General features: G+C 44.0%; 3 protein-coding genes across 5 annotated transcripts in view; 2 read left to right on the top strand and 1 right to left on the bottom strand.

Annotated features, from left to right (window-relative positions):
- The window catches only part of LOC138952611 (uncharacterized), a 29,254-nt gene extending 27,303 nt beyond the window's left edge, over positions 1–1,951 (bottom strand). The window contains exon 1 of the mRNA XM_070324303.1: positions 1,741–1,951. The gene's annotated coding sequence lies outside the window, so the exon portion shown is untranslated. The remainder of the gene's footprint in view (positions 1–1,740) is intronic.
- Positions 1,952–2,036: 85 nt separating this feature from the next.
- Positions 2,037–21,397, top strand: LOC138953025 (5'-3' exonuclease PLD3-like). 2 transcript variants are annotated; one of them, XM_070324798.1, is made up of 10 exons: positions 2,037–2,155; positions 4,817–5,305; positions 6,306–6,489; positions 11,236–11,353; positions 11,711–11,847; positions 12,977–13,177; positions 14,090–14,229; positions 15,524–15,692; positions 18,557–18,659; positions 19,051–21,397. In XM_070324798.1, exons 2-10 carry the CDS (start codon positions 4,893–4,895, stop codon positions 19,227–19,229), a joined length of 1,644 nt encoding a protein of 547 aa, XP_070180899.1. In that variant the 5' UTR covers positions 2,037–2,155; positions 4,817–4,892; the 3' UTR covers positions 19,230–21,397. The 2 variants fall into 2 exon arrangements, with proteins under 2 accessions (XP_070180899.1, XP_070180898.1); XM_070324797.1 differs by having other exon boundaries at positions 2,079–2,234.
- Positions 21,398–26,827: 5,430 nt separating this feature from the next.
- Positions 26,828–27,257, top strand: part of LOC138953534 (myo-inositol 2-dehydrogenase-like) — a 13,276-nt gene continuing 12,846 nt past the window's right edge. Inside the window, exon 1 of one of the 2 annotated variants that reach the window (XM_070325373.1) lies at positions 26,828–27,257. This exon is cut by the window's right edge and continues 285 nt beyond it. The gene's annotated coding sequence lies outside the window, so the exon portion shown is untranslated. The other variant, XM_070325372.1, reaches the window with a different exon arrangement.

Genomic DNA, 27,257 nt, shown 5'->3' with positions numbered 1-27,257 from the left:
AACGAACATTCCCAAGTTTGGGACCTGTTGGCGTTATTTATCAAGATCAAGATCAAGAGCAGTAAACATGTAAATCAAAGTGCCAATCATCTCTACTTCAAGTCTTCGTGTGATCTGTCCAGTCTTGAGCCATGGTCTTTACTGGCTCTACAGGTGAGGTGCAGTGTGATCTGTCCAGTCTTGAGCCATGGTCTTTACTGGCTCTACAGGTGAGGTGCAGTGTGTGATCTGTCCAGTCTTGAGCCATGGTCTTTACTGGCTCTACAGGTGAGGTGCAGTGTGTGATCTGTCCAGTCTTGAGCCATGATCTTTACTGGCTCTGCAGGTGAGGTGCAGCGTGTGATCTGTCCAGTCTTGAGCCATGATCTTTACTGGCTCTGCAGGTGAGGTGCAGCGTGTGATCTGTCCAGTCTTGAGCCATGATCTTTACTGGCTCTACAGGTGAGGTGTAGTGTGTGATCTGTCCAGTCTTGAGCCATGATCTTTACTGGCTCTACAGGTGAGGTGCAGTGCGTGTCTGCTTACCCACAAACTCCGAAACTTCGGTGTCCGGGGAGCTGCACTTGCTTGGATCAAGAACTTTCTCCATCAAAGACGTCAAGCCGTGGTGGTGAATGGCAGCCGCTCCTCGTTTGGCAGCGTCCGCTCAGGGGTGCCGCAGGGCTCGGTGCTGGGGCCGACGCTATTCTTAGCGTACATTAACGACCTCCCGGAGAGACTGACGGCACTAGCGCGCCTGTTTGCGGACGACACTGCAGTATACAGGGTGGTGACTAGTGTAAATGACCAGGCCCAGCAACAACAAGACCTCCATCGCCTAGCCGAGTGGGAAAAGAGCTGGGACATGCAGTTCCACCCTGCAAAGTGCAACACCCTGCTTGTTACGAGGAGCAGACGCCCACTACAGCCCTCTTACCAGCTCCATGGGCATACGCCGGAGACAGTGAAGGCGGTCAAGTACCTGGGTGTGACCATTCAGGGTGACCTGTGCTGGGACGACCATATCAACAACATCGTCAGCAAGGCAAACAAGACCCTGGGGTTCCTGCGGCGCAATCTGAAGATCTCATCAAGATCCGTGAAAGAACAGGCGTACAAGGCCTTTGTCAGGCCTATCCTGGAGTACGCCTCGTCGGTATGGGACCCGCACACCCAAAAGAACATCGACAAGCTTGAGGCCGTCCAGAGACGAGCTGCCCGATTCGTCTGCAACCGCTATCACAACACGTCAAGTGTCAGCCGGATGCTGGACTACCTTGAGTGGCAGTCTCTGGAGGAGCGCAGGAAGCTTGCCCGCCTATCGATGCTCTACAAGATCACGAACAGCATCGTACACTGTCCGGGCATCAAGTCGAAGCTGGCCCCCCCTACCACCACGCCAGCGAAGAGGCCACTGCCAGCAGTTCGGCCTCATCACCTGCCGCACTCAGTATCGGAGTGCCGCTTTTCTACCTAGCACAGTGAAGGACTGGAACTCTCTACCAGCAGCTGTCGTCGAGGCCCGCACTGTCGACACCTTTGTGTCGCGCGCCTCGCACTAAACCAGTAGCCACTGTGACTCATGTCCCCTCCCCCCCCATACTCCCCCAACCTGTAAATTTTAATGGACTTTTGGATGCTGGAGACGCTGCTTTCTTGGACTTGCGCAACATCCCATCAAGTGCCGAAGTAATCACTACTGCTGATTGTGGGCAATAACGGAAAGACAAGACAAGACAAGTGTCCATTATCTGTACAAACCTCGCTCTGAGACAATGCTGTCCCTCTCAAAACAATGCGCAGAGTCTTCTATTACCTTTTTCACAAAACGTATACTGATTTTCGTTTCAATTGCATCCTAGAAAACATGGAAACTAGACGTAAACATCACAAGAAACAATGCTTCATTCCTCAGTTCCTGCCACAGATCTGTAAGTATCTCTGGTTCCTGCATAGTTTCCTTCCAAACAAGTTCCAGTTTGTACTGTCTGGAAATACTTCCGTTTAGAAATGCGCCTAATTAAGAATAAGAAAGGTAACTCTCGCTACCCAACATTGAGCAGTTCTGTACTATTTCCAGCCAACTTGCTCCTCTGAACAAATTGCGCATGAGGCCGTGCATTTAGCAAACGCTTTTAGACCTCACATGATTCAGTCAGCTTTGTTTTGGTCTCTGGTAAGTCGATGGCTATCGTTATTGTGGGTTTGTTCCGAGGAGATAGTGATCGCATTGTGCCAAACAGTCTTTTTTCAAGGTAAACTCAGACAGTTTTTAACTCTTACCTTTTTTTCTCAGTATGAATAATTAAGTACAACTGTCATGGTGCTGGTACATGTAGTGGTATCCATTTGACAACACAAACAAAGCAAGTTAGCAAGGCGGGTGGACAAACGTTTTGCTTCTCAATACGTTTGAGTTTCCTTGGCTTTTTGCAGCTGTTTCCCATCCCCTCTGTGTGGACAAATGACAAATGACATCCGCTAATGTGAAAAAACTATGAAGCAAGAGACAAGTTATCAGCGGGGGTGGCTCATGCAGTCCTTGTATGTCCCCCAGTTCATTGCAACAAATACATACATCTCACTTTTCACCCGTTTCCTTTGTTTTCCATCAGTTGGAAGGAAGATTTGGCCTTCCAGTGGTGTTTCTGATAAAAGCATATTGTTGCCTAGTTTTTAGGATTAGCCGCGTAGACAGTTACTGTAAGTATGTGCTTGGGCAGGTCTACAGTTATACGATTTACAATAATATTTAGTTTCCTGGTGTGGATCTGGAAGTCTTAAGGCAGGAACACACTGCAGCGATATATTTCAACCCTGGGATTCGTTCCATATCAGATGATCGCCCATTGACTCGCATGTCGTCACACGGCTATGTATTCTCTATATTCATAGAGCGCGATCGAGCAGGTGCATTTTGGGCAAGCAGGTTTAGCTCTCACCTTTTTTTGAAATACCTATAACTAAGCATAAGGCCTTCAGGAGAAAGATGTTAAGCAGGCAGTTGCATCTGATGGTTCCCTAAGGTCGAACACACCCTAAAAGTTAAATGTCTCCTTTGTATCTGAGTAAAGAACTTCTTCCGAAAAGTTTTAAATCAAGAGACGCTGTTTGCTGCTGTCAGCCAGTGCCATGCATTTATTAAGTTAAGACGTGAAGGCCACAACGGAGTGTTCTGATTGGTTCCGACCTTTGATTGACTCCCTGAGAATAGAGCCAGTTCTATTGTCTGAAGCAACAAGAGAATCACTTGCGAGTGGCTTGATTATGTTCGAAAATCGTTCCGTGTTACGGGGAAAATTGTTCAGTGTGACCGCTCCTTTAGTTAGCTGGAGATCGAGATAGAGGTTAACACATTTGTTTAAATGGTAGTAGTGGTGTGGATACATCTCCATATATATATATATATATAATAATCCTCAGGACTAGATTACCTTGCAATACGTCCCCCACAAAGGGACTTTGCTCTGTAAATCTCGGTCCCCCTTGAGGAGGGTCTGATGCTCCCAATAGGCTGTCTGTGAAGGGATACTTATTTCTCTCTCTATCTTTGCTAAGAGATTTTAACAAATCTCGGAAGAAAGTCTCTGCTGACTTTCAATTGTTTCTTTCACAATTTCTGATGTTTTATATATATATAATATATATAGATATCTAGCTTCGTGTCAGGTTAATTGTTTTTATACAGAATCTGAGATCATTTCAGTTCCACAATGCTACAAGTGACAGATTGGTCTTTAAAGCGTTGAAAGCGGACGGAACATTTTTTTATCATCAAACAATGAAGCCTTATCAGTTATCTAGAGCGTTGTTTGTGCACAAAGATAAAAAGTCACACTCAAGATAAGATAATTAGATAGAAGTGCAGTGACTTATTTGGCAAAACCTGACGTCCACCACCCAAGGCACCTCATAGTGCATACCCTCCACAAGGGACTAATTCAGTAATTGGCCATCTCTGGCGCTCACACAAACAAACACACTCTCAATCTCTATCTCTCTCTCTTGCTCTCTCTCTCACTACACACGTGTGCGCCTCTTTATCTTCAGAGAGAGATAATTCACACACACACACAACTACCCTTTAAGAAAAAGGGAGAAAGAAAGAGAGAGAGAGCACAGACACACACACATGCTCTTCTTTCAGTATGTAACATTGCTTCCACAAGGTTATAGGGACTAGGCCACTCACGCTCAAGATAAGAGAATGCAGTTTTGAGGAAATGAAGGCTTATCTAGAGTGTTGCTTGATCTCACAGATGAAAGCGTGTGTCTTTTAGAACAAGCAATGTCAATGATAAGCCTTTGTTTTTTCATTTACTTGTTGAGGGCCACACAGACATTGTTGCACACTGTAGAGATGGATCTCGTACCAACCTAGCTTTGCTGTATTTTTAACAAGAGCAAGATCAGGCTATATATAGCTCCGGTGCCATGTAAACACGTCTAAAACCTGAAGATGTCAATGTCACTGCTCATATTTTATGTTAAATCCTACACGATGATAATTTGTTTCATGTCTTGATTGTGGATGCAGTGCTCTGCAGTAAAAGTTGTGGCCCGATTTTAACGTTAAAATTGCATTGCAACTTCAAGTTCAAGCCAGTACTTCACTACATGTATACAAAAAAACACTTGAAAATTATTACAAACAGTGCCACAAAGTTCAGGTTTGTCTCAAAACTTATCATACCTAGTTGGTTGGTACAAAGCAATAACCAACCAGTCAGGTTTGATATTCTTTTAAACTTAACTTTGCAGCACTTTTTGTTATCTTGCTGGGAATGCAATGTAAGAAAAACCAGTCATTTGTATTATTTCTTCATTCTGATTTCAGAAATTCACAAACCAAAGATCTACTGAGCCTGAGGTGACGGTGCTTTCTACAGTCACTGGTGTATAAGACAAGCACCATGAAACCAAAGTCGTCAATGGGGTCATCCAAACAGCAACCTGACCGACTGAGCGGCGACAAGGCCATGCTGGTATCCAACACACTGGACGACTCAGTCTCCGCTGACAACTGGATTGGAACCCACAGAGGAGCCAGGAGGGCAAAAAGACCATTGTGTTTTGCATCCTTCTGCTTCTACTTTGGCATTTTTGCTGCGGGAGTGTTCACTGCCTTGTCAGTGGTGGCCTACTACGGCATGTCCACGGAGTGTTACTTCACCTGTGCTGAACCAGCCCCCGGCACTGACAGTGACAGGGGGAACACACACACAGCGGGTGATGATGATGAGGGGCTGGGTGTGAACGAGATGCCCATGGACTTTATAGCAGTGGCTCCACCATTGGCCCCGTCACAGTATGCTGATAACTGTGTGTAAGTTTAAAAAAATACCACACAGGATTTCTATTCCATTATGTATTATCATTCTATAGATTCTATCATCTTACTTCAGTCTGATAGACTTTCTTAAAAAATAGTGTATTACTCAGAGGAATATGTGCACCACACTGCTAATACGAAACACAATAATCAGTCTTCATCACTATAACATGTGGCTTAGAAGAAGAGGATTTTGCTTTCTTTCACTATGATAGTTTGTATTAACTATTATCTTCTGACGCTCAGTACTCGGTGTATGCATGCTGTCAAAGTGGTACACTTCAACATACCCCCCGCGGGTTAGGGGGAAGAATTTACCCCTCCCTGGACCCCCCGCGGGTTAGGGGGAAGAATTTACCCGATGCTCCCCAGCATGTCGTAAGAGGCGACTAACGGATTCTGTTTCTCCTTTTACCTTTGTTAAGTGTTTCTTGTATAGAATATAGTCAATGTTTGTAAAGATTTTAGTCAAGCAGTCTGTAAGAAATGTTAAGTCCTTTGTACTGGAAACTTGCATTCTCCCAGTAAGGTCATATATTGTACTACGTTGCAAGCCCCTGGAGCAATTTGTTTATTAGTGCTTTTGTGAGCAAGAAACAATTAACAAGTGGCTCTATCCCATCCCCCCCCCCCCCCCCCCCCCCCTTTCCCCGTCGCGATATAACCTTTAACGGTTGAAAACGACGTTAAACACCAAATAAAGAAAGAAAGAAAGAAAGAAAGACACTTCAGCATGCTTGGTCAAGGTTTACCTGAATAAGTGAACTGGATTAGGTTAAAGGTTTTCTGCCCAGCAGTTTACTGTAATTTTTTTTAATCGTCTTTTATCGTCTATCAATGTCTTTCTCAGTTGATTTCTGGGATTTTGTTCTGTGTCCATCCCCCCCCCCCCCCCCTTTCCCTTATAAAACACTAGATCAAAATAAATAAATAAATAGGGTGCTTTTTTCTGTAATGGTGAATCTGAATGTTTTGTTCCCCTGCTTCCTTGCAGGTTTACCCTGGTGGAGTCCATCCCACAAAACCTGACGTTTGCGGAGGGTCAGCAGGTACACCCCTCAACGTACAGCGGCCTGAAATCTCTGATTGAATCGGCCAAGGAGTCCATCCACATCGCATCCTACTACTGGACGCTCAGAGGCTCTGACATTGCTTTCCATGACAACAGCTCCGCTGATGTGAGTTTGGTTAGAAATGTTGTCCTTTGCCGACTGATTTCATGCACCTTCTTGTCGCTTTATGAATTTGATACAGAATATTGCAGACACAGCAGGGAGTGGAGACATTATATCCTTGCAGTGCACAAAACTTGACATTTTGTATTGTGTTTTTCAGGGAGAGGACATCTTTCAGTCACTGCTGGAGTGGAGACATTATAGCCTTGCATTGACATTTTGTATTGTGTTTTTCATGGAGAGGACATCTTTCAGTCACTGCTGGAGTGGAGACATTATAGCCTTGCATTGACATTTTGTATTGTGTTTTTCAGGGAGAGGACATCTTTCAGTCACTGCTGGAGTGGAGACATTATAGCCTTGCAGTGCACAAACATTGACATTTTGTATTGTGTTGGGTTGCTTCCGGTTCCGGCTAGTTTAGTCTTCCTTTTCTCTCCTGTTTCGTCCTCATTTTATTCATTTTCTATATGTCCCATCCCACTGTCCCACCCTGTAACTGCATTATTTCTCATCCTAAACTGTCCCTGAAATACCCAAACCCTCCTCATTGTCACCTGGAGACCACCTGATACGAAAACAACATCGTAAGTGAAACTTGTCAACTCAACACCGGACAAGATGGCCGCCCTCGACGTAAGATCTGTCGTGTGAACACTCGTCTGTGCTGCCCTTTGTTTTTGTCTTCCTTCGGCTGTACGACGAAATCGTAAGTACTGAATCTCAATTATATATGAGTGAAATGAAACCTCCACGACCTTGCGAAATTCTGACAAACTTTCTCAAAACCCGAGCAAGCTTTTTTACTCTTCTGGTAATCATAGCTCAGTCTTCCGTTCTACTCCTACCACCTTGTGATACACATTCTTGTGATACCTGTGATCTTTTACCTGCTCAAGTCAAATCTTTTGATACTCGCTGTGACTGTGATAGAAGATCGATGGCAGACAACTCAAATAACAGTTCCCATGCTCCATGCGGAACATGCGATTGCGATGTGACCTGGAACATGCGAGGAGTTGTGTGTGAAACATGTGGGCAGTGGTTTCATGCCAGCTGCCAGAACATTAGCCAACAGACCTATACTGACCTAAATGATTCCCAAGTCATCTGGAACTGCGCAGTATGCGGAAATGCAAACTACAGCAGTATCGCCTTTGACTTGCATAACTTAGAAGAACAACAGCACAATCTCTCTAGCACAACCATGTCCCTCCCGTCAGAGGATGGTGACTTCAACCCACTCCACTCTTCAACCCCATGTAAAGACTCTAGACAAAACAACTTATACAAAGATAGGCCACTCAGAATTTTGAATGTTAACTTCCGCTCTGTGGTGGGCAAGAGAGCTGAGATCCTTAATCTCATAGACTCCACCAAGCCAGATGTTATCATTGGCACAGAAACCTGGCTTGACAACTCTGTCACGAACAATGAGTTCATGCCAGACTGCTACAGTGTGATGAGAAGAGACAGACGCAGAGGAGGAGGAGGTGTTTTGATAGCAGCGAGAGAGGAGTTTCAGGCCACTGTGGTCAGTGAGCTCCAAACAGACTGTGAAATCCTCTGGGTTAAACTCCTCAGCAAAAGCATGAAATCCACTCACATATGCGCATACTACCGCCCTAACGTAGCAGACGAAGATAGCCTCAAACAGTTTGAGACGTCACTCAAGAAAGCATGCAAGATCAAGCGCACAAACATCATCATAGCAGGAGACTTTAACTTCCCTGGTTTTGACTGGACAACAAGCCCCATGACCATGAAGACACCAGTGCCCCACCCCCAGCTCCACCAGGACTTCATGGACATGATCAGTGAACAAAACCTGGAACAGATGGTGAACAAGCCCACTAGACTGGAAAACACCCTGGACCTTGTCCTCACAAACGCACCAGGCCTCATCTCCCGTGTGGAGATGGTGCCAGGACTCTCTGACCACGACATCGTCTACTTTGAACTAGCAACCAAGATCAGCCTCAAGAACGGGTGTGCGAGACCTATCCCCTTGTATAGCAAAGCTAACTGGGAACAGATGAAGGAAGACATGCGGGAGCTACAGAAGAAGATAGCCGAAAAGAGTACAGATAGTACGGTGAATGAGCTGTGGACTGTTTTCAAAACAGACCTGCTACAGAGCGTGAAGAAGAACATCCCACACAAAAGACCAAGGAAAAAAGACAAACAACCATGGATCACACCATCCCTAAGAAGGCTGATCAGAAAGAAAAACAGAAAATACAAAAAGATGAAGAAACAGAACACAGACGCACTGAGGACTGAGGTTAAGTATCTCAGAAGAGATGTACAGAAGGGCATCCGCAAAGCATACTGGGAGTACATAAGCAACCTTTTCACTCCTTCCAAAGAAGAAGCTGACTCTCTACCATCAACAAAACGCTTCTGGACCTACATGAAACATCAACGCTCCACTTCATCCGGGATACCTCCTTTGAAAAACAAGGGGCGCCTAGTCACTGACTCTAAGCAGAAGGCGAATGTCCTGAATGACCAGTTCTACAAAGCATTCAGTGACGGACGCACCTACACCAGCGAGGAGTTCCAGACGAAATGCACCATGTCCAGCGACCAGGAATCTTTTCCCGCCATGGATGAAATCTCCATCTCAAAGAAGGGAGTTGAAAAACTCCTTCTGAACCTGGATCCCACCAAAGCAACTGGCCCAGACGACCTATCCCCCCGTGTCCTCAGAGAGCTCGCACCCGAAGTTTCACCAGCACTGACGACCATCTTCCAGGAATCACTCCGCTCAGGGTCCGTCCCGGATGACTGGAAGACTGCCCATGTCGCCCCAGTATTCAAAAAGGGCGAGCATTATGACCCAATGAACTACCGCCCAATTTCTCTCACAAGCGTTTCGTGCAAGGTGATGGAGCACATTCTGGTCAGCAGCATCATGAGTCATCTCGAGTCCAACAAGATACTGTGCGAAGAACAACATGGGTTCAGAAAAGGTCGTTCATGTGAAACCCAACTGCTTGAACTCTTTGAGGAACTCACAACCAACTTAGAAAAAAGCCTCCAGACTAATATAGTTGTCATGGATTTTGCCAAGGCATTTGACAAAGTCAACCACAGTTTACTGTGCCATAAACTCCACCACTATGGTGTCCGAGGAAAGGTCAACGACTGGATCGGGAGCTTCCTCAGTGGGCGCCGCCAGTCAGTCGTCGTGGAAGGGGCAGAGTCTGACTATACTGACGTCAAGTCAGGAGTACCCCAAGGATCTGTGCTGGGCCCATGCCTCTTCCTAGCCTACATCAATGACCTACCGGACAGAGTCACTTCAAGCTCGCGCCTGTTTGCAGACGACACCATGCTGAACAGGCCAGTGACTTCTCAACAAGACCACGAGAGTCTCCAGGACGATCTGCGAAGCTTAGAAGCATGGGAAGAAGAGTGGGAAATGTCATTCCATCCTGACAAATGCAACACCCTCCCAATGACTCGAAGCAGAACAACCAAGCCCCACGACTACGTGCTCCATGACCACCAGCTGGAGTCGGTGGACGCCATCAAATACCTGGGCGTCACCATTCAGAAAGATGCAGGTTGGGACAAACACATCAACAACGTGTGTGCCAAAGCCAACAGTGCACTAGGCATGCTGAGGAGAAACCTGAAAATCGGATCTCCAAAGACAAAAGAACTAGCCTACAAATCACTTGTCCGACCAATAGTCGAGTACGCTTGCACAGTCTGGGACCCGCACAAGATCAAAGAGGTCAGTCAGATTGAAAAAGTGCAGCGTAGGGCAGCTCGTTTTGTTCTCAACAGACACAAACAGACGGCCAGCGTGGACGACATGCTCAACGAACTAGAGTGGCCCTCGCTAGAAGAACGCAGGAAAGAGGCCAGGCTCTCCATGCTGAAGAAGATCACATCGGGATCCGCACATGTGAGGTGCGAGGAGCTACACCTACTCGCCCCAAGGGCTAGAAGAGGAGTCCCCACAGAGAGACAGCAATTCAAGCGGATCCCAGCGAGAACAAACTACAGAAAGAACAGCTTCCTCCCAAGAACAATCAGGGACTGGAACGAGACCCCTTCATCCCTCCTCCTCTCACACCCCCAGGCCCCAGACTCCTGCACTGCGCAGGAGTCGAGTTCCTGCATTGTGCAGGAACTCCCCAGCCCCCAGTAGATTCTAGCTAGGTTTTTTTTTTTTTTTTTTTTTTTTTTTTTTTTCTTCTCACTCTTTGGAATCTGCAACCCTCCACAATGTGACATAATGGTCAGCCAAAATGACCGTGGTCACAATATGGAAGAAGAAGAAGAAGAGGACATCTTTCAGTCACTGCTGGAGTGGAGACATTATAGCCTTGCAGTGCACAAACATTGACACTTTGTATTGTGTTTTTCACGGAGAGGACATCTTTCAGTCACTGCTGGAGTGGAGACATTATAGCCTTGCACTTGCAGTGCACAAACATTGACATTTTGTATTGTGTTTTTCAGGGAGAGGACATCTTTCATTCACTGCTGGAGTGGAGACATTATAGCCTTGCACTTGCAGTGCACAAACATTGACATTTTGTATTGTGTTTTTCAGGGAGAGGACATCTTTCAGTCACTGCTGGAGTGGAGACATTATAGCCTTGCAGTGCACAAACATTGACACTTTGTATTGTGTTTTTCAGGGAGAGGACATCTTTCAGTCACTGCTGGAGTGGAGACATTATAGCCTTGCAGTGCACAAACATTGACATTTTGTATTGTGTTTTTCAGGGAGAGGACATCTTTCATTCACTGCTGAATGTGGGGAATCGTAACTTGTCTCTGAGGATCGTGCAGAACGCTGAGAACAACGACACGGCTATCCTCTCGCAGAAAGGCCAAGGGTCAGGTAAGGTGTTTAGGTGGAGAAAACTAAACAGGACACCTGTGTACTGGGGGAAGAAAAGTCAAATGAAGGAGCAAAAGAGAGAGAGATGTGCTGACCATTGGGAAAAGCACTGTAAGGCATCCCTGCTCCTGCCATACCGTTCAGTTTGGATCATATTTTGGTATTATTTGTGATGTCAGGATAAAGGAAGTGACTTTAAGTAAAGGTGAGAATGGAGCAAAGGATTGTAATCCATGTATCCATTGCTATTCCACGAGTTGTACAAGTGAAAGTACAATTATTGTTAGTGTTAGGGCAAGCGAAGAAGGCGCAGAGTGGCAACATTTTCAGTCCTAATGATGTGCAATGTGTGTGCAGGTCACACGGTGGAAGTGCGCACAGTGAACTTTACCCGTCTGATGGACAAGGGCATCCTGCACACCAAGTTCTGGCTGGTGGATGGCAAACACTTTTACATCGGCAGTGCTAACCTGGACTGGAGATCACTCACACAGGTCTGTCACTTTCAGCAGCATCGTGTTAGACTCACTGGCGTTCAAAGTCTTCCATGGTGTGATTTGAGTTAAGACATACTCCTTCAAAGTTCTTGCTCTACAATTCTCATGTCTTTTCCCTGTGGTTAAAAGTAATTGCGCAGGGTACCTTTGTAAAATGAGGAATATAGCAAGACTTTTTTTTTTTTATTGTTTCCACTTATATGGGAAATAACTGTTGGCTGTGCAATGTCACCTGAGCTTTTAGAGATAAATAGAACTGTTGAGCAAAGGCTGGTAAGCTTTTTCCCTGGCAAAAAGTAAAGTTATAGATGGAGGGGCAAAACAAAGAGAATGTATGTGAATTTAGAGATGTACCAGACTTTTGAGCGATGGCATGTCAGAAGTGATTGCTCCCATGGGGTCGCCTTCACGCGGCGGGAGTGTTTCCACAGAGCTACCCCACCCCTTTACTTCTCTTCTTTTGTCTTATTTCTGCCTTACCAGTCCTTTCACCTATATTTCCTTCCAAGAAAACTCTCCCTACTATTCCCTGCAGTTTTCCAATTCTTTTCTTGTTGTCTTATTTCTACCTGACTGGATCCATCACCTTTATTTCACTTACCAAAAGTCTTCTTTTCCACATCCTTATTTCTCTGCCCCCCCCCCCCCCCCCCCCCCCCCCCCCCATGTCGTAAGAGGCGACTAACGGATTCTGTTTCTCCTTTTACCCTTGTTGAGTGGTTCTTGTATAGAATATAGTCAATGTTTGTAAAGATTTTAGTCAAGCAGTATGTAAGAAATGTTTAGTCCTTTGTACTGGAAACTTGCATTCTCCCAGTAAGGTCATATATTGTACTACGTTGCAAGCCCCTGGAGCAATTTTTTTATTAGTGCTTTTGTGAACAAGAAACACTTAACAAGTGGCTCTATCCCATCTCCCCCCTTTCCCCTATCCCATCTCCCCCCTTTCCCTCGTCGCGATATAACCTTCGTGGTTGAAAACGACGTTAAACACCAAATAAAGAAAGAAAGAAGTGATTGCCTAAGCGAATTGTTTACACACTTTAACTCCAATCAGAAATTTCCGTCTATTCCCCTGTTCACCCCTTGTCTGTGACTGATCGCTGGTTTGGCTGTGCGGTGACAGGTGAAGGAACTAGGCGTGCTGGTCCAGAACTGTTCCAGTCTGGCGGCCAACCTGCAGAACATCTTTGACGTCTACTGGTACCTGGGTGACCCCAAAAACACCATCCCCGACACCTGGCCCTCTGACTTCAACACCGACATCAACGTCACCAACCCCATGGACGTCCGCTTCAACGACACAACGGCGCCTGTCTACCTGTCTGTACGTACCTGTTCTACACACCTGTTAGCATGTTCTACACACCTGTTAGCATGTTGTACACACCTGTTAGCATGTTGTACACACCTGTTAGCATGTTGTACACACCTGTTAGCATGTTGTACACACCTGTTAGCATGTTGTACACACCTGTTAGCATGTTCTACACACCTGTTAGCATGTTGTACACACCTGTTAGCATGTTCTACACACCTGTTAGCATGTTCTACACACCTGTTAGCATGTTCTACACACCTGTTAGCATGTTCTACACACCTGTTAGCATGTTCTACACACCTGTTAGCATGTTCTACACACCTGTTAGCATGTTGTAACAAAGAACAATGACACACGTCTCTGATTATGTATCTGTAGGTTCAACGTTTGGCTACAGAGTTATGTCACTGTTGCATTTTTATCCTTTATGACTTGCATGAACTGCGCTTTACAAACAAATTGTGCCCTACTTACTGTGAAGTCTTTATATGGAGGTAGATTATAAAACATTATCAAGAGAAAACATTGTGCACTACTTACTGTGAAGTCTTTAAATGGAGGTAGATTATAAAACATTATCAAGAGAAAGATTATAATACATTATGAAGAGAAAACAAATGTAAGGAAACCTAATATTGAGACAGAACGTCTTAAAACAAGAGGTATGAAAATGACGTTTGTTGTGGCTGTGTGCTTCAAATGTGTGCTTCAAATGTGTGCTTCAAATGTGTGCTTTTATTCATTTGTGGACTAAATGTATCACAATTTTTCAGCACCATTGTATTCTTTGAAGTACAAGTTTGTTTTGAAGCACCTTATTTAACCACACTCACACACATCATATCCAGCCCAACAACTTTGTTCAGTCCCTCTTGATTCAGAGAACGCCATGCTGTACTTTACCCTCCTAAATTGCAGAGCTCACCTCCTGACTTTTGCCCAGAGGGGCGTACAAAGGACCTTGATGCCATCCTTGATGTTATCAAAAACGCTAAGGAGTTTATCAACATTGCTGTCATGGACTACAGTCCCTCCTCTCTCTACCTGGCCCATAATAGGTGAGTACAACCTCCACCTGTCTCTGGAAGCATGATTACCGCATAGCATGGAACTTGGCGGAAATGAACTCCCTGGGAATCATGGGTATTCTTTTCATGAAAAGGATATTTTCATCTCATTAACACTACTAAGTAAGACCATTCAGTGTCTCTTTACATTTAGTCAAGTTTTGACTAAATGTTTTAACGTAGAGGGGGGAATCGAGACGAGGGTCGTGGTGTATGTATGTCTGTGTGTGTGTGTAGAGCGATTCAGACTAAACTACTGGACCGATCTTTATGAAATTTGACATTAGAGTTCCTGGGTATGAAATCCCCAGACGTTTTTTTCATTTTTTCGATAAATGTCTGATGACGTCATATCCGTCTTTTCGTGAAAGTTGAGGCGGCACTGTCACGCCCTCATTTTTCAACCAAATTGGTTGAAATTTTGGTCAAGTAATATTCGACGAAGCCTGGACTTCGGTATTGCATTTCAGCTTGGTGGCTTAAAAATTAATTAATGACTTTGGTCATTAAAAATCTGAAAATTGTAAAAAAAATATTTATTTTATAAAACGATCCAAATTTACGTTCATCTTATTCTCCATCATTTGCTGATTCCAAAAACATATAAATATGTTATATTTGGATTAACAACAAGCTCTGAAAATTAAATATATAAAAATTATTATCAAAATTTTTTTTTCGAAATCAATTTAAAAACACTTTCATCTTATTCCTTGTGGGTTCCTGATTCCAAAAACATATAGATATGATATGTTTGGATTAAAAACACGCTCAGAAAGTTAAAACGAAGAGAGGTACAGAAAAGCGTGCTATCCTTCTCAGCGCAACGAATACCCCGCTCTTCTTGTCAATTCCACTGGCACTGCCTTTGCCACGGGCGGTGGAGTGACGATGCTACGAGTATACGGTCTTGCTGCGTTGCGTTGCGTTCAGTTTCATTCTGTGAGTTCGACAGCTACTTGACTAAATGTTGTATTTTCGCCTTACGCGACTTGTTTTGTTAGTGTTGTCAGTTTTGTTCAACTTTAGCAAAGATGTGAGGAATATTCCTTGTACTTCACTAAAAATACACAGGCTGTAGTCCACATGGTTCAATCAAATTACAGTATTTATTGATGGAAATCAACTTGAATGTTCAGATGTCTTAGTTAAGAATTCAAGATATCATTCGCATAACATTTAATCCTCACGTACTCAGCCATGGAGAATTACTCTTGAAATACTCAAGCAAATTGTTTTATTTTTTTAGCTATTTGATTTAGTGTTATGTTTGTGACTTGCGCAGGTACTGGCCAGTGATCGACGATGCACTGAGGGAAGCGGCGTTTGACCGGCGGGTGAGGGTACGCATACTGGCCAGCAAGTGGAATCACACCAAGAAAGACATGTACCCCTTGCTCTGCTCCCTGACCATGATGGGACACCTACACTACCCCCACACCGACCTTCAAGTGGTCAGTTCTCTTGTCATTGTTGTACCGGTCAGCTCTCTCTGTCTGTCTGTCTGTCTGTCTGTCTGTCCCCTTCGTTTGCCCTCTGTACAATGCATAAACAGCACTACTCATTCTCCACTAGGTCAAGCCTGGACATTGATCCAACACAAGAGTGGCACTAGGTATGAAAAAGACATGCAGCACCCTAACACAGTCATACCTGTCGATACCAACCACCCTAACACAGTCAAACCTGTCGATAACAACCACCCTAACACAGTCATACCTGTCGATAACAACCACCCTAACACAGTCAAACCTGTCGATAACAACCACCCTAACACAGTCAAACCTGTCGATAACAACCACCCTAACACAGTCAAACCTGTCGATAACAACCACCCTAACAGTCAAACCTGTCGATAACAACCACCCGAGGGACCGACCAAAAGGGGTCGCTAATGACAAATTGTACTTATCGAAAGATTATTTATGTGGAAGAAAAAAGCATGTAGGGGATCCTCTGGGGTGGTGGTTGTGGACAGATGGTGGTTGAGGAGAGGGTGTCGCCAGGGCAGGTTCCACTGTATTTTGTCAAATAGGGGCAAGGTAGAAGGCTGTTCTGACTATAGGGGCAAGGTAGAAGGCTGTTCTGACTATAGGGGCAAGGTAGAAGGCTGTTCTGACTATAGGGGCAAGGTAGAAGGCTGTTCTGACTATAGGGGCAAGGTAGAAGGCTGTTCTGACTATAGGGGCAAGGTAGAAGGCTGTTCTGACTATAGGGGCAAGGTAGAAGGCTGTTCTGACTATAGGGGCAAGGTAGAAGGCTGTTCTGACTATAGGGGCAAGGTAGAAGGCTGTTCTGACTCAAAGATTTGGAGTCGGCGGTAAGACAGCCATTCCTATGTGGGTTAGTAAACCTGAGGAGATTGTGCTCCTCATAATAACCATGACATGCGGGGGAAGAGATGTCTCATAATAACCATGACATGCGGGGGAAGAGATGTCTCATAATAACCATGACATGCGGGGGAAGAGATGTCTCATAATAACCATGACATGTGGGGGAAGAGATGTCTCATAATGACCATGACATGCGGGGGAAGAGATGTCTCATAATAACCATGACATGCGGGAGAAGAGATGTCTCATAATAACCATGACATGCGGGGGAAGAGATGTCTCATAATAACCTCGACATGCGGGGGAAGAGATGTCTCATAATAACCATGACATGCGGGGGAAGAGATGTCTCATAATAACCATGACATGCGGGGGAAGAGATGTCTCATAATAACCATGACATGCGGGGGGGGGGGGGGGGGGGGGGGAGATGTCTCATAATAACCATGACATGCGGGGGAAGAGATGTCTCATGATAACCATGACATGCGGGGGAAGAGATGTCTCATGATAACCATGACATGCGGGGGAAGAGATGTCTCATAATAACCATGACATGCGGGGGAAGAGATGTCTCATAATAACCATGACATGCTGGGGAAGAGATGTCTCATAATAACCATGACATGCGGGGGAAGAGATGTCTCATAATAACCATGACATGCGGGGGAAGAGATGTCTCATAATAACCATGACATGCGGGGGAAGAGATCTCATAATAACCATGACATGCAGGGGAAGAGATGTCTCATAATAACCATGACATGCGGGGGAAGAGATGTCTCATAATAACCATGACATGCGGGGGAAGAGATGTCTCATAATAACCATGACATGCGGGGGAAGAGATGTCTCATAATAACCATGACATGCGGGGGAAGAGATGTCTCATAATAACCATGACATGCGGGGGAAGAGATGTCTCATGATAAACATGACATGCGGGGGAAGAGATGTCTCATGATAACCATGACATGCGGGGGAAGAGATGTCTCATAATAACCATGACATGCTGGGGAAGAGATGTCTCATAATAACCATGACATGCGGGGGAAGAGATGTCTCATAATAACCATGACATGCGGGGGAAGAGATGTCTCATAATAACCATGACATGCGGGGGAAGAGATGTCTCATAATAAACATGACATGCGGGGGAAGAGATGTCTCATAATAAACATGACATGCTGGGGAAGAGATGTCTCATGATAACCATGACATGCGGGGGAAGAGATGTCTCATGATAACCATGACATGCTTGGGAAGAGATGTCTCATGATAACCATGACATGCGGGGGAAGAGATGTCTCATGATAACCATGACATGCGGGGGAAGAGATGTCTCATGATAACCATGACATGCGGGGGAAGAGATGTCTCATAATAACCATGACATGCGGGGGAAGAGATGTCTCATAATAACCATGACATGCGGGGGAAGAGATGTCTCATAATAACCACGACATGCGGGGGAAGAGATGTCTCATAATAACCATGACATACGGGGGAAGAGATGTCTCATAATAACCATGACATACGGGGGAAGAGATGTCTCATCATAACCATGACATGCGGGGGAAGAGATGTCTCATCATAACCATGACATGCGGGGGAAGAGATGTCTCATAATAACCATGACATGCGGGGGAAGAGATGTCTCATAATAACCATGACATGCGGGGGAAGAGATGTCTCATAATAACCATGACATGCGGGGGAAGAGATGTCTCATAATGACCATGACATGCGGGGAAGAGATGTCTCATAATAACCATGACATGCGGGGGAAGAGATGTCTCATGATAACCATGACATGCGGGGGAAGAGATGTCTCATGATAACCATGACATGCGGGGGAAGAGATGTCAAAGCAAAGCTTACAGTAGAAATGGGAACGTCTGCAGCTGTTGGAGGTAAGGGGTAATAATTATATTATTTACATGTTCTGTTAGTACATGCGTTGTCTCATTTGTTTTTTCCAGAAACTGTTTGAAGTGCCAGCCTTCACCACGAACCAGACGAAGATTCCCTATGCCCGTGTCAACCACAACAAGTACATGGTCACCGACCAGCACGCTTATATTGGTATGTGTTTATCATTATCTTACTTGTACACACACACACACACATACACACACACACACACACACACACACACACACACACACACACACAACAACAAGATATCAACAGGCGTGTGAAACTTAAATGCACAACTATTATCCAAGCTTTCTCACAGAACAATAGTCGTTTCATGTTGTACAGAAAAATACAGAATAGCTTCAGATCTTTGCCTGTTTACTGTAACAACAAATTCGAAAGTTACATCATCGCCGAGTTCTAAAGTCTCTTGTATAGTTCCATCAAAAAACATTAAATGTTGTGATATATGTAAGCTGTTCCTACCTTGTCAGCCATTGTTTGAAATCTTCCAGATGTTAGAAGAACATTCAATATTGAGTTAATGTTTTAACAGGTACCTCCAACTGGTCCGAAGACTATTTTGGCTGGACGGGAGGAGTGGGATTTATCGTCAACCAGAACTCAACCAGTACTCAGGGCAACTTTCGCCAGCAGCTGCATGACGTCTTCGAGCGTGACTGGAACTCAACCTATATCAAAGACCTCATCTGTGACTTCCACCACCCCCGTTAACCATCAAAAATTTCTGCTTGGGACTTCACGAAAAATCAAAACATTCCCCAGTTTATCTTAGCTAATAAAAGTGAAGGCACTGAGATTGTTTGACAGTTAATGCCTGGCTTAAAAACAAGTTTACTGCCAGTAATAGGTTTACTACTCAATTTTTTCAAGAGATTCACCTGATCAAGGTTTATTCTGTGTTAACTTTTCTACTGACCTGACCAAAGAAACATCTGAAGTTAAAATAGTCAATCTCAAAATTAAAATTTTGTTAACATATTGTATAACTAGATGAATACCCGCTTCGCCGGGTAACCGGCTTCGCCGGGTAACCGGCTTCGCCGGGAAGAAGTAGAGCCGAATACCCGGCTTCGCCGGGTGAGTGGCGCACCGTACGCCGGAATACCCGGCCGGAGTAGAGGAATACCCGGCTTCGCCGGGATGAAAGCGTTGTGGACAGTGACCTTCTAAAAATAGTAATGGGAATATGGATGAAAGCGTTGTGGACAGTGACCTTCTAAAAATAGTAACGGGAATATGGATTGACGCCACACGAAGGAAGGGAGATAAACGCAAAACACTGGAGAAGATAAGGAAGAGTTACTGGGAATGGATCTGGGAAGATGAACAGAAAAACCAAAATCGGTTCAGCGCTGCGCGCTGAGAGCACGTGTTGAAAATTCTCATCGACCAGGTTGTGTCCGGGGTCTACCTGAATATGCCCACCAAATTTGAAGCAGATCCATCGAGAACTTTGGCCGTGCATCGCGAACACACACACACACACAGACACACAGACAGACAGACACACAGACAGACAGACACAAGTCGTATATATATATATATAGATGGAGACTTTCAATTTCATTGATCATAGTATTCAGTGCTAGAATATTATCACTTTACAAGCTGACTGGAAATGTCTGTATGTTACACTGTGCTGATTCAGCTGACTCCGGCCTATTTCGTCGTCATGGTTTTGGTCAGGGTTTGTGTCATGATGACTACAGACGATGTGTTCCCCACCCTTTATCAATGGTGTCTCATTCTCTACTGTGCCATTGGTCTCAGTTTTGCCAGTTTGCCAGGGTGAACAACCAACAGGAGAGTGTGTGAAATGTAAAGACTGTGCTGGTATCATCTCTTTGTACAAACTTGACCTGATTTTCTTTTTTCTTTTTTTTCAAGCAAAAATGGCTGCTGTAGAGAGAGACATTTCCACCCCTGATTATACGGTTTTCAGTGATGTATTAAAAGTGCCTTGAATTCGTTAAACTCTTTTAGAGATTAGTTTGGTACATGTTGTGGTGGATGAAGCTTGTTTCAAAGCACTTGGAAATGAACAGTATATTGACCTCATTACTGACATAGTTTTCAAGTTAGCTCACAAGGAAAAATGTAGAAAAATAAGATGCAAGACATGTGAACTTTAGGAGTTCGATATAAACAGGGTTTAATGCGACAATGTTGGACACAGAATGTCATCGTGCCAGTACAAGGGTACACCGTAGTGCCAGCATCTATGCAAATTTAGTGTGATTTGTAAATAGGTGTTTATATGGTTTAAATTAATTGAGTTTTTGTATTCTCTGTTCTGTTCTACGTGTGGCTTGGTTTAATTTTCATATTTAATGTGTCTTATAAAACGTTGGCTGGTGTGGATAACATGTTGCCTTTCCATTTTGCTCTGATTCCTTCTCATCAAGAGGACATATCCACAGCTGTGGTTTTGCCTGCACTGTTGTGCTACTGTCAATAATATCATGTATTTGTCAATATCAAGAGAGGATCTTTTTCTGCTTTGGTAACTGTGTGTGTGTGTGACTATGTGCATGTACATCTATGTGTTTTAACAGAACAGTCTATTGCTTGATGTACATAATTCTCCATTGTTTAAATCCATGATTACAAATTACTAGTGAAGGGCCACTGGCAGTTGCTGCCATATTATAATGCATATGATGTCTAACTGTATTTGAAGATGTGTCTTTACATGTGTGTAGGTCAGAACTGCTGACTGTGTGTCTCAGGTAGGGAGAGTTTCTTTGCTTGATCAGAAAGTGGTGATTATTATTTGCCTCATATTCTATGAGGTTGCCTTCATATTCTATGAGTTTGTATTAATGTTTGATAATCACTGTTGATTTTTTTGCAATGAATAAAAGTTTTCTTGAAAATGGTATGTTTGAAGTCAGATTTTTTGGCTGGAAGCACTTGCTAGTCAGATTTTGCATTTCAATCTCAACCTCACCCTCTCTCCTAAACTCTCCCCTAAATTTATCTTTTATGGTTCATTATTGGCACATGATTAAACAGAAAGCTTCCAGAAACCAAGTTCATTTCAATTATTACCAGAAAAACAACAACATCAACACCAAGCTTCGAAATGGCAAACTGACCATTGCAATGTAAATTTGTGTGATTCCTGATAGCAAGATGGATATAATTATATTGTTGCTCTAAGAACCAATGCATATAGTCTTCTCCATTCAAATGCAAATATTTCCATGAAAAATGGAAAAATCTGTTCAACATTACGGACTTAAAGAAATGAAATTGAGTACATTTTCAAACAATTGCCATGACATCCCAAGTGACGATGTTATAAGCGGTATTACCAGGAATGCAAAACAAACAGCAAATTCACGTGCACAATGTCCTTTATAGTCGGGATGCCACAGCAGTGGAATGTATTATTCACGTGCACAATGTCCTTTATAGTCGGGATGCCACAGCAGTGGAATGTATTACACCGCTACATTCACACCACAATGTCCTTTATAGTCGGGATGCCACAGCAGTGGAATGTATTACACCGCTACATTCACACCACAATGTCCTTTATAGTCGGGATGCCACAGCAGTGGAATGTATTACACCGCTACATTCACACCAGATGCAATTAATGTATTCTCTGTGTACTCATCCTCATTAACAGCTTGTTCAACGATACATGTACAATCAAAGGAGACACAAGTTTATTAAATGTACGAAGGGAAGAAAGGTTGTTTCACAAACATTAAACACAAAGCAACAGCATGTATGAGGATGTGACCTAAGCCACCTTATCAACCTTATCAACCTTATCAACCTTATCAACCTTATCAACCTTATCAAAAGGTACTGCAGTAACAGCTGGCACACACACAGTAATTGTACCACAAACAAATAGAGTTTTCATCGGTGTTTCAATGTTAGTCATCCAGACCCTTTACCATTCTGATCATCATCGCTCCACGGCTATCGCCAGTTATCTCTCTGGCCGGACGCTAAAGTCCTACGCGAATCTATCAAAACAAGAATATAGAGTTATCTCCCATATGTTGTTCGCGAGCAGTGTTCGCGAGACGAAAATGATTGCAGATTGGCCGACTTCCACAGTGATCTCCGTTCTGTTCTTCACAGTTATGATAAAGACATCGTTCTAAGGTCAAAACAAGTCAAAATTTTGGGACTGCTGCCGGAAGGAGACCGTAATATATGGTTGCATCACTGTCAGAAAAAATCGTCTGCTCCAGCGAGCGCCGAAACCAACGTGACACTTTTTCCATATTTAGAGTTGTTTGCACAGTAAATACAGCCGCGAAAAATAGCTCGCTTGAAACTGTCTTACATATCAATTCCTTTGTAATTTAAAAATTACACAACACCATGAAAAATCATTATCGACGATCGCGAATCTGCTTATATCCATAACACATTACGAAAAGATCTAAATATGTAAAGAAAAATCAATTTCCTCGCCAGACAAGGAAAACCAAGGCATCCTGTCAGGGAGAGAATGAGCCGAACTCATTTTGACCTGAGGTCAGGATGGACCCTTTAAATGAGACAAATTTACTGTTGGGAAAATAATCAATCAATCAATGAGTCTTATATCGCGCATATTCCGTGGGTACAGTTCTAGGCGCTCTGCAGTGATGCCGTGTGAGATGAAATTTTTATACGGCCAGTAGATTGCAGCCATTTCGGCGCATATTTACCTTTCACGGCCTTATTCCAAGTCACACGGGTATAGGTAGACAATTATTAACTGTGCCTAAGCAATTTTGCCAGGAAAGACCCTTTTGTCAATCGTGGGATCTTTAACGTGCACACCCAATGTAGTATACACGGGGGGAGGTTCGGACACCGAAGAGAGTCTGCACACAAAGTTGACTCTGTGAAATAAATTTCCGCCGAACCTGGGATCGAACTCACGCTGACAGCGGCCAACTGAATACAAATCCAGCGCGCTACCAACTGAGCTATATCCCCGCCCCATATAAGGCTTTGAAGGTTATTAACACAGGTAATGTTCCTGTCAGACACTAAAAAGAAGGTATAGTTGTTTGTCAGATCATTAGCCCCTCCCCCTTCCCCCTGTCTCTTTTTCTATTTCGTCACTGCTCTTTTGTTAACATTGAGTACGTGGAGTCTTGCAAAGGGAGGCAACTGTGCAAAGAAGAATGGAACCGGTGCTAATTGTCGACGAGTTGACAGAAATATATGTTGAATATAACTGCATGCATGATGGTTGTTACACAAAATCCGAGAATACCTGGTTACATTGTGACGCACACACACACACACACACACACACACCACACACACATACACACACACACCACACACACACACCAAAAACAAAAACACACACACACACACACCACACACACACCAAACACACACACACACACCAAACACACACACACACACACACATTACCTCTCAGTCATTAGCGAGGTGTGTGTCTGAAACAGGTTGATAAGGAGTGCGTGTAGAAAGCTTGCCTCACTAAAAGCAAGATCATTCACTTCTTCTTCTTCGTTCACGGGCTGAAACTCCGACGTTCACTCATGTTTTTGCACGAGTGGGTTTTTACGTGTATGACCGTTTTTACCCCACCATTGTGGCAGCATACGCTGATTTCGCGGGAGAGATCATTCACGAAAAATGACTGAGTGGTTGTGAACTTTGGGGGTCACGGGGTCGGGCAAGTGTTGGGGCAGAACAACATGAAAAACAAGCAAAACAAAAACTGCTACACAGATAATATACTGGCCATATCTTAACTGGCCGAATAAGATCAGTGCAATGCCTTATCCAGCCCGGTTATCATACGACTGATTAATATTCCCGAAGGTCACATGCGATAACGTCCACCTTTTTTTGGAGCAAGTATAGTCACACTTTGTGTACTTTGCTCTGTCTCCATGTTGGACAGAGGTTTTGCTTCGCCTTGATCCAGCTGTTGGCTAACTGAAACAGCTCGCAATTCATTCTGTGTGGGAAAAACTTGACACGGGTCTGATCATCCAGCAGCTGATTGGCCCAAATCAACACCAGCACAACGTCACAAAACACATTGTCAGCTCATAAACGTAAATGTATCCTCATCCAAGCGCATCGATAGTCGTTGTTGTTAATGCTTAATGATATTTTTTGGAAATGTGTCAAAATTCGGCAAAATTCGGTGTGTTGAAAAAAAACAAAAACACATCAAAAGACAAGAAAAAATGGTAAAGTTTTATGACAACGACAACAAAATAGAAACATTTCCGTGAATGTTCTTCTTTCTTCAAGATTTGACGATTACGACCTGTACAATTATTCACCGTGCGTGTTCATACATATACATGTAATCAGTGAGTTATTGTCCAGCCACTGGTAAAGCAATTGCCCTCAGCTGAACTCAACACGCACTCGGTTTAATTCCCTTTGTTCCGTATCCTGTAAGAAACTAGGCGAACTGCTAATCACACCATTGATTATCGGTAATCGCACTACTACTGTTTTTCACGAGAAATAAAAAGTGTAGATGCTGATCCGTCCAGCCCTCAGTCATCATTATTACTCGTCCGGGTTATCGACTACACACGGAAGTCATCGTGGGGCCGTGCGGACCCATGCTTCTCATTTCCTTCTTTGAGAAACATGGGTCCGCACGGCCCCATGATGTTTGTAGTCTAAATATGATCTCTTTTTTTTAATTACCTCTCGCTGAAATTTTAGGACATAAGAGCTTTTTAGGTGCCTGAAGCATTCTTAAAAGCTTATTAAAAAAATTCTAACTAGTTTAAGAGATATTTGCAATTAAACACCCTTCTGGGTCCACACGGACCCACGACCACCGGCGAAGGTAAAGCCCTGTATGTTTCTGCTTTCCGTGAGACAATGCAAGGACGCAAATTGATCTGGAATTAATAATGATATTTAAAATATCTACGAAAGGTCATAGCTGATATGATCAGTGTCGATAAATACAATGACAAACACGTAACGTGGAGAGGCCCAACAGTTGATACCTACAGTGTGATAAATACAATGACAAACACGTAACGTGGAGAGGCCGAACAGTTGATACCTACAGTGTGATAAATACAATGACAAACACGTAACGTGGAGAGGCCCAACAGTTGATACCTACAGTGTGAAAGATAGTGTGGACTGTTCGCCACAGATGTGTTCATGGTTTATGTAACGAGGCTATACTTCTATTGGACACATACCACAAACCACACAGCTACTTACCCTAAACCACACAGCTACTAACCCTAAACCACACAGCTACTAACCCTAAACCACACAGCTACTAACCCTAAACCACACAGCTACTAACCCTAAAACACACAGCTACTAACCCTAAACCACACAGCTACTAACCCTAAACTACACAGCTACTAACCCTAAACCACACAGCTACTAACCCTAAAACACACAGCTACTAACCCTAAACCACAGCTACTAACCCTAAACCACACAGCTACTAACCCTAAAACACACAGCTACTAACCCTAAACCACACAGCTACTAACCCTAAACCACACAGCTACTAACCCGAAACCACACAGCTACTTACCCTAAACCACACAGCTACTAACCCTAAAACACACAGCTACTAACCCTAAACCACACAGCTACTAACCCTAAACCACACAGCTACTAACCCTAAACCACACAGCTACTAACCCTAAACCACACAGCTACTAACCCTAAACCACACAGCTACTAACCCTAAACCACACAGCTACTAACCCTAAACCACACAGCTACTAACGCACAATATCACTGCTTTTCAAGGCAATATTCTGGCAGCTCTCACATATAACGCCAGGAAGACGTATTCGTGCATATAAATTAAATTGTCCTTCGTGGATACGCCAAAGAGAACGTGAAGTCTGTTTTCTACGGAGACGGTAACTAAATGACTCCCCATTTCTGGCGCCTATGAGAGGGCCTGGGACAATTAACTACAGGTGCTCATTGATAATTACACTCAAGCTGATCCGTTATTTGGCGGCCTGCTGTCGTCAGTCAACCCAAGGATCTATACGTTGTTTTCATCTATGGCAAGCCATGGACGCATTTGTCGTTGTTGGCTCAACCGTTAAGGATTGAGCAATTAATCAATCAATCAATATGAGGCTTATATCGCGCGTATTCCGTGGGTACAGTTCTAAGCGCAGGGATTCAGTATTTTTTGTTATTTTTTTATTTTTTATGCGCACATATTCAAGGCGCAGGGATTTATCTATGCCGTGTGAGATGGAATTTTTTTACTCAATTACATCACGCATTCACATCGGCCAGCAGATCGCAGCCATTTCGGCGCATATCCTACTTTTCACGGCCTATTATTCCAAGTCACACGGGTATTTTGGTGGACATTTTTATCTATGCCTATACAATTTTGCCAGGAAAGACCCTTTTGTCAATCGTGGGATCTTTAACGTGCACACCCCAATGTAGTGTACACGAAGGGACCTCGGTTTTTCGTCTCATCCGAAAGACTAGCACTTGAACCCACCACCTTGGTTAGGAAAGGGGGGAGAAAATTGCTAACGCCCTGACCCAGGGTCGAACTCGCAACCTCTCGCTTCCGAGCGCAAGTGCGTTACCACTCGGCCACCCATCGGCCTGTACTTGGAGATTGTGTTATCAGTTTGTTGTTATTGTTTGTCACACTAGTTTGATCAGCAGTCCGAGTACCCAGCAGAACACACGACACGCCTGTGAAGGGATGTCTATCGCCGCTTTGTGAACATAGGCGGTAAAGCC

Source organism: Littorina saxatilis, linkage group LG17 (genome assembly GCF_037325665.1).
Source record: "Littorina saxatilis isolate snail1 linkage group LG17, US_GU_Lsax_2.0, whole genome shotgun sequence".
NCBI lineage: Eukaryota > Metazoa > Mollusca > Gastropoda > Littorinimorpha > Littorinidae > Littorina > Littorina saxatilis.
The sequence above is the reverse complement of the archived record's forward strand: the minus strand, read 5'-3'. Positions and strand labels throughout refer to the sequence as shown.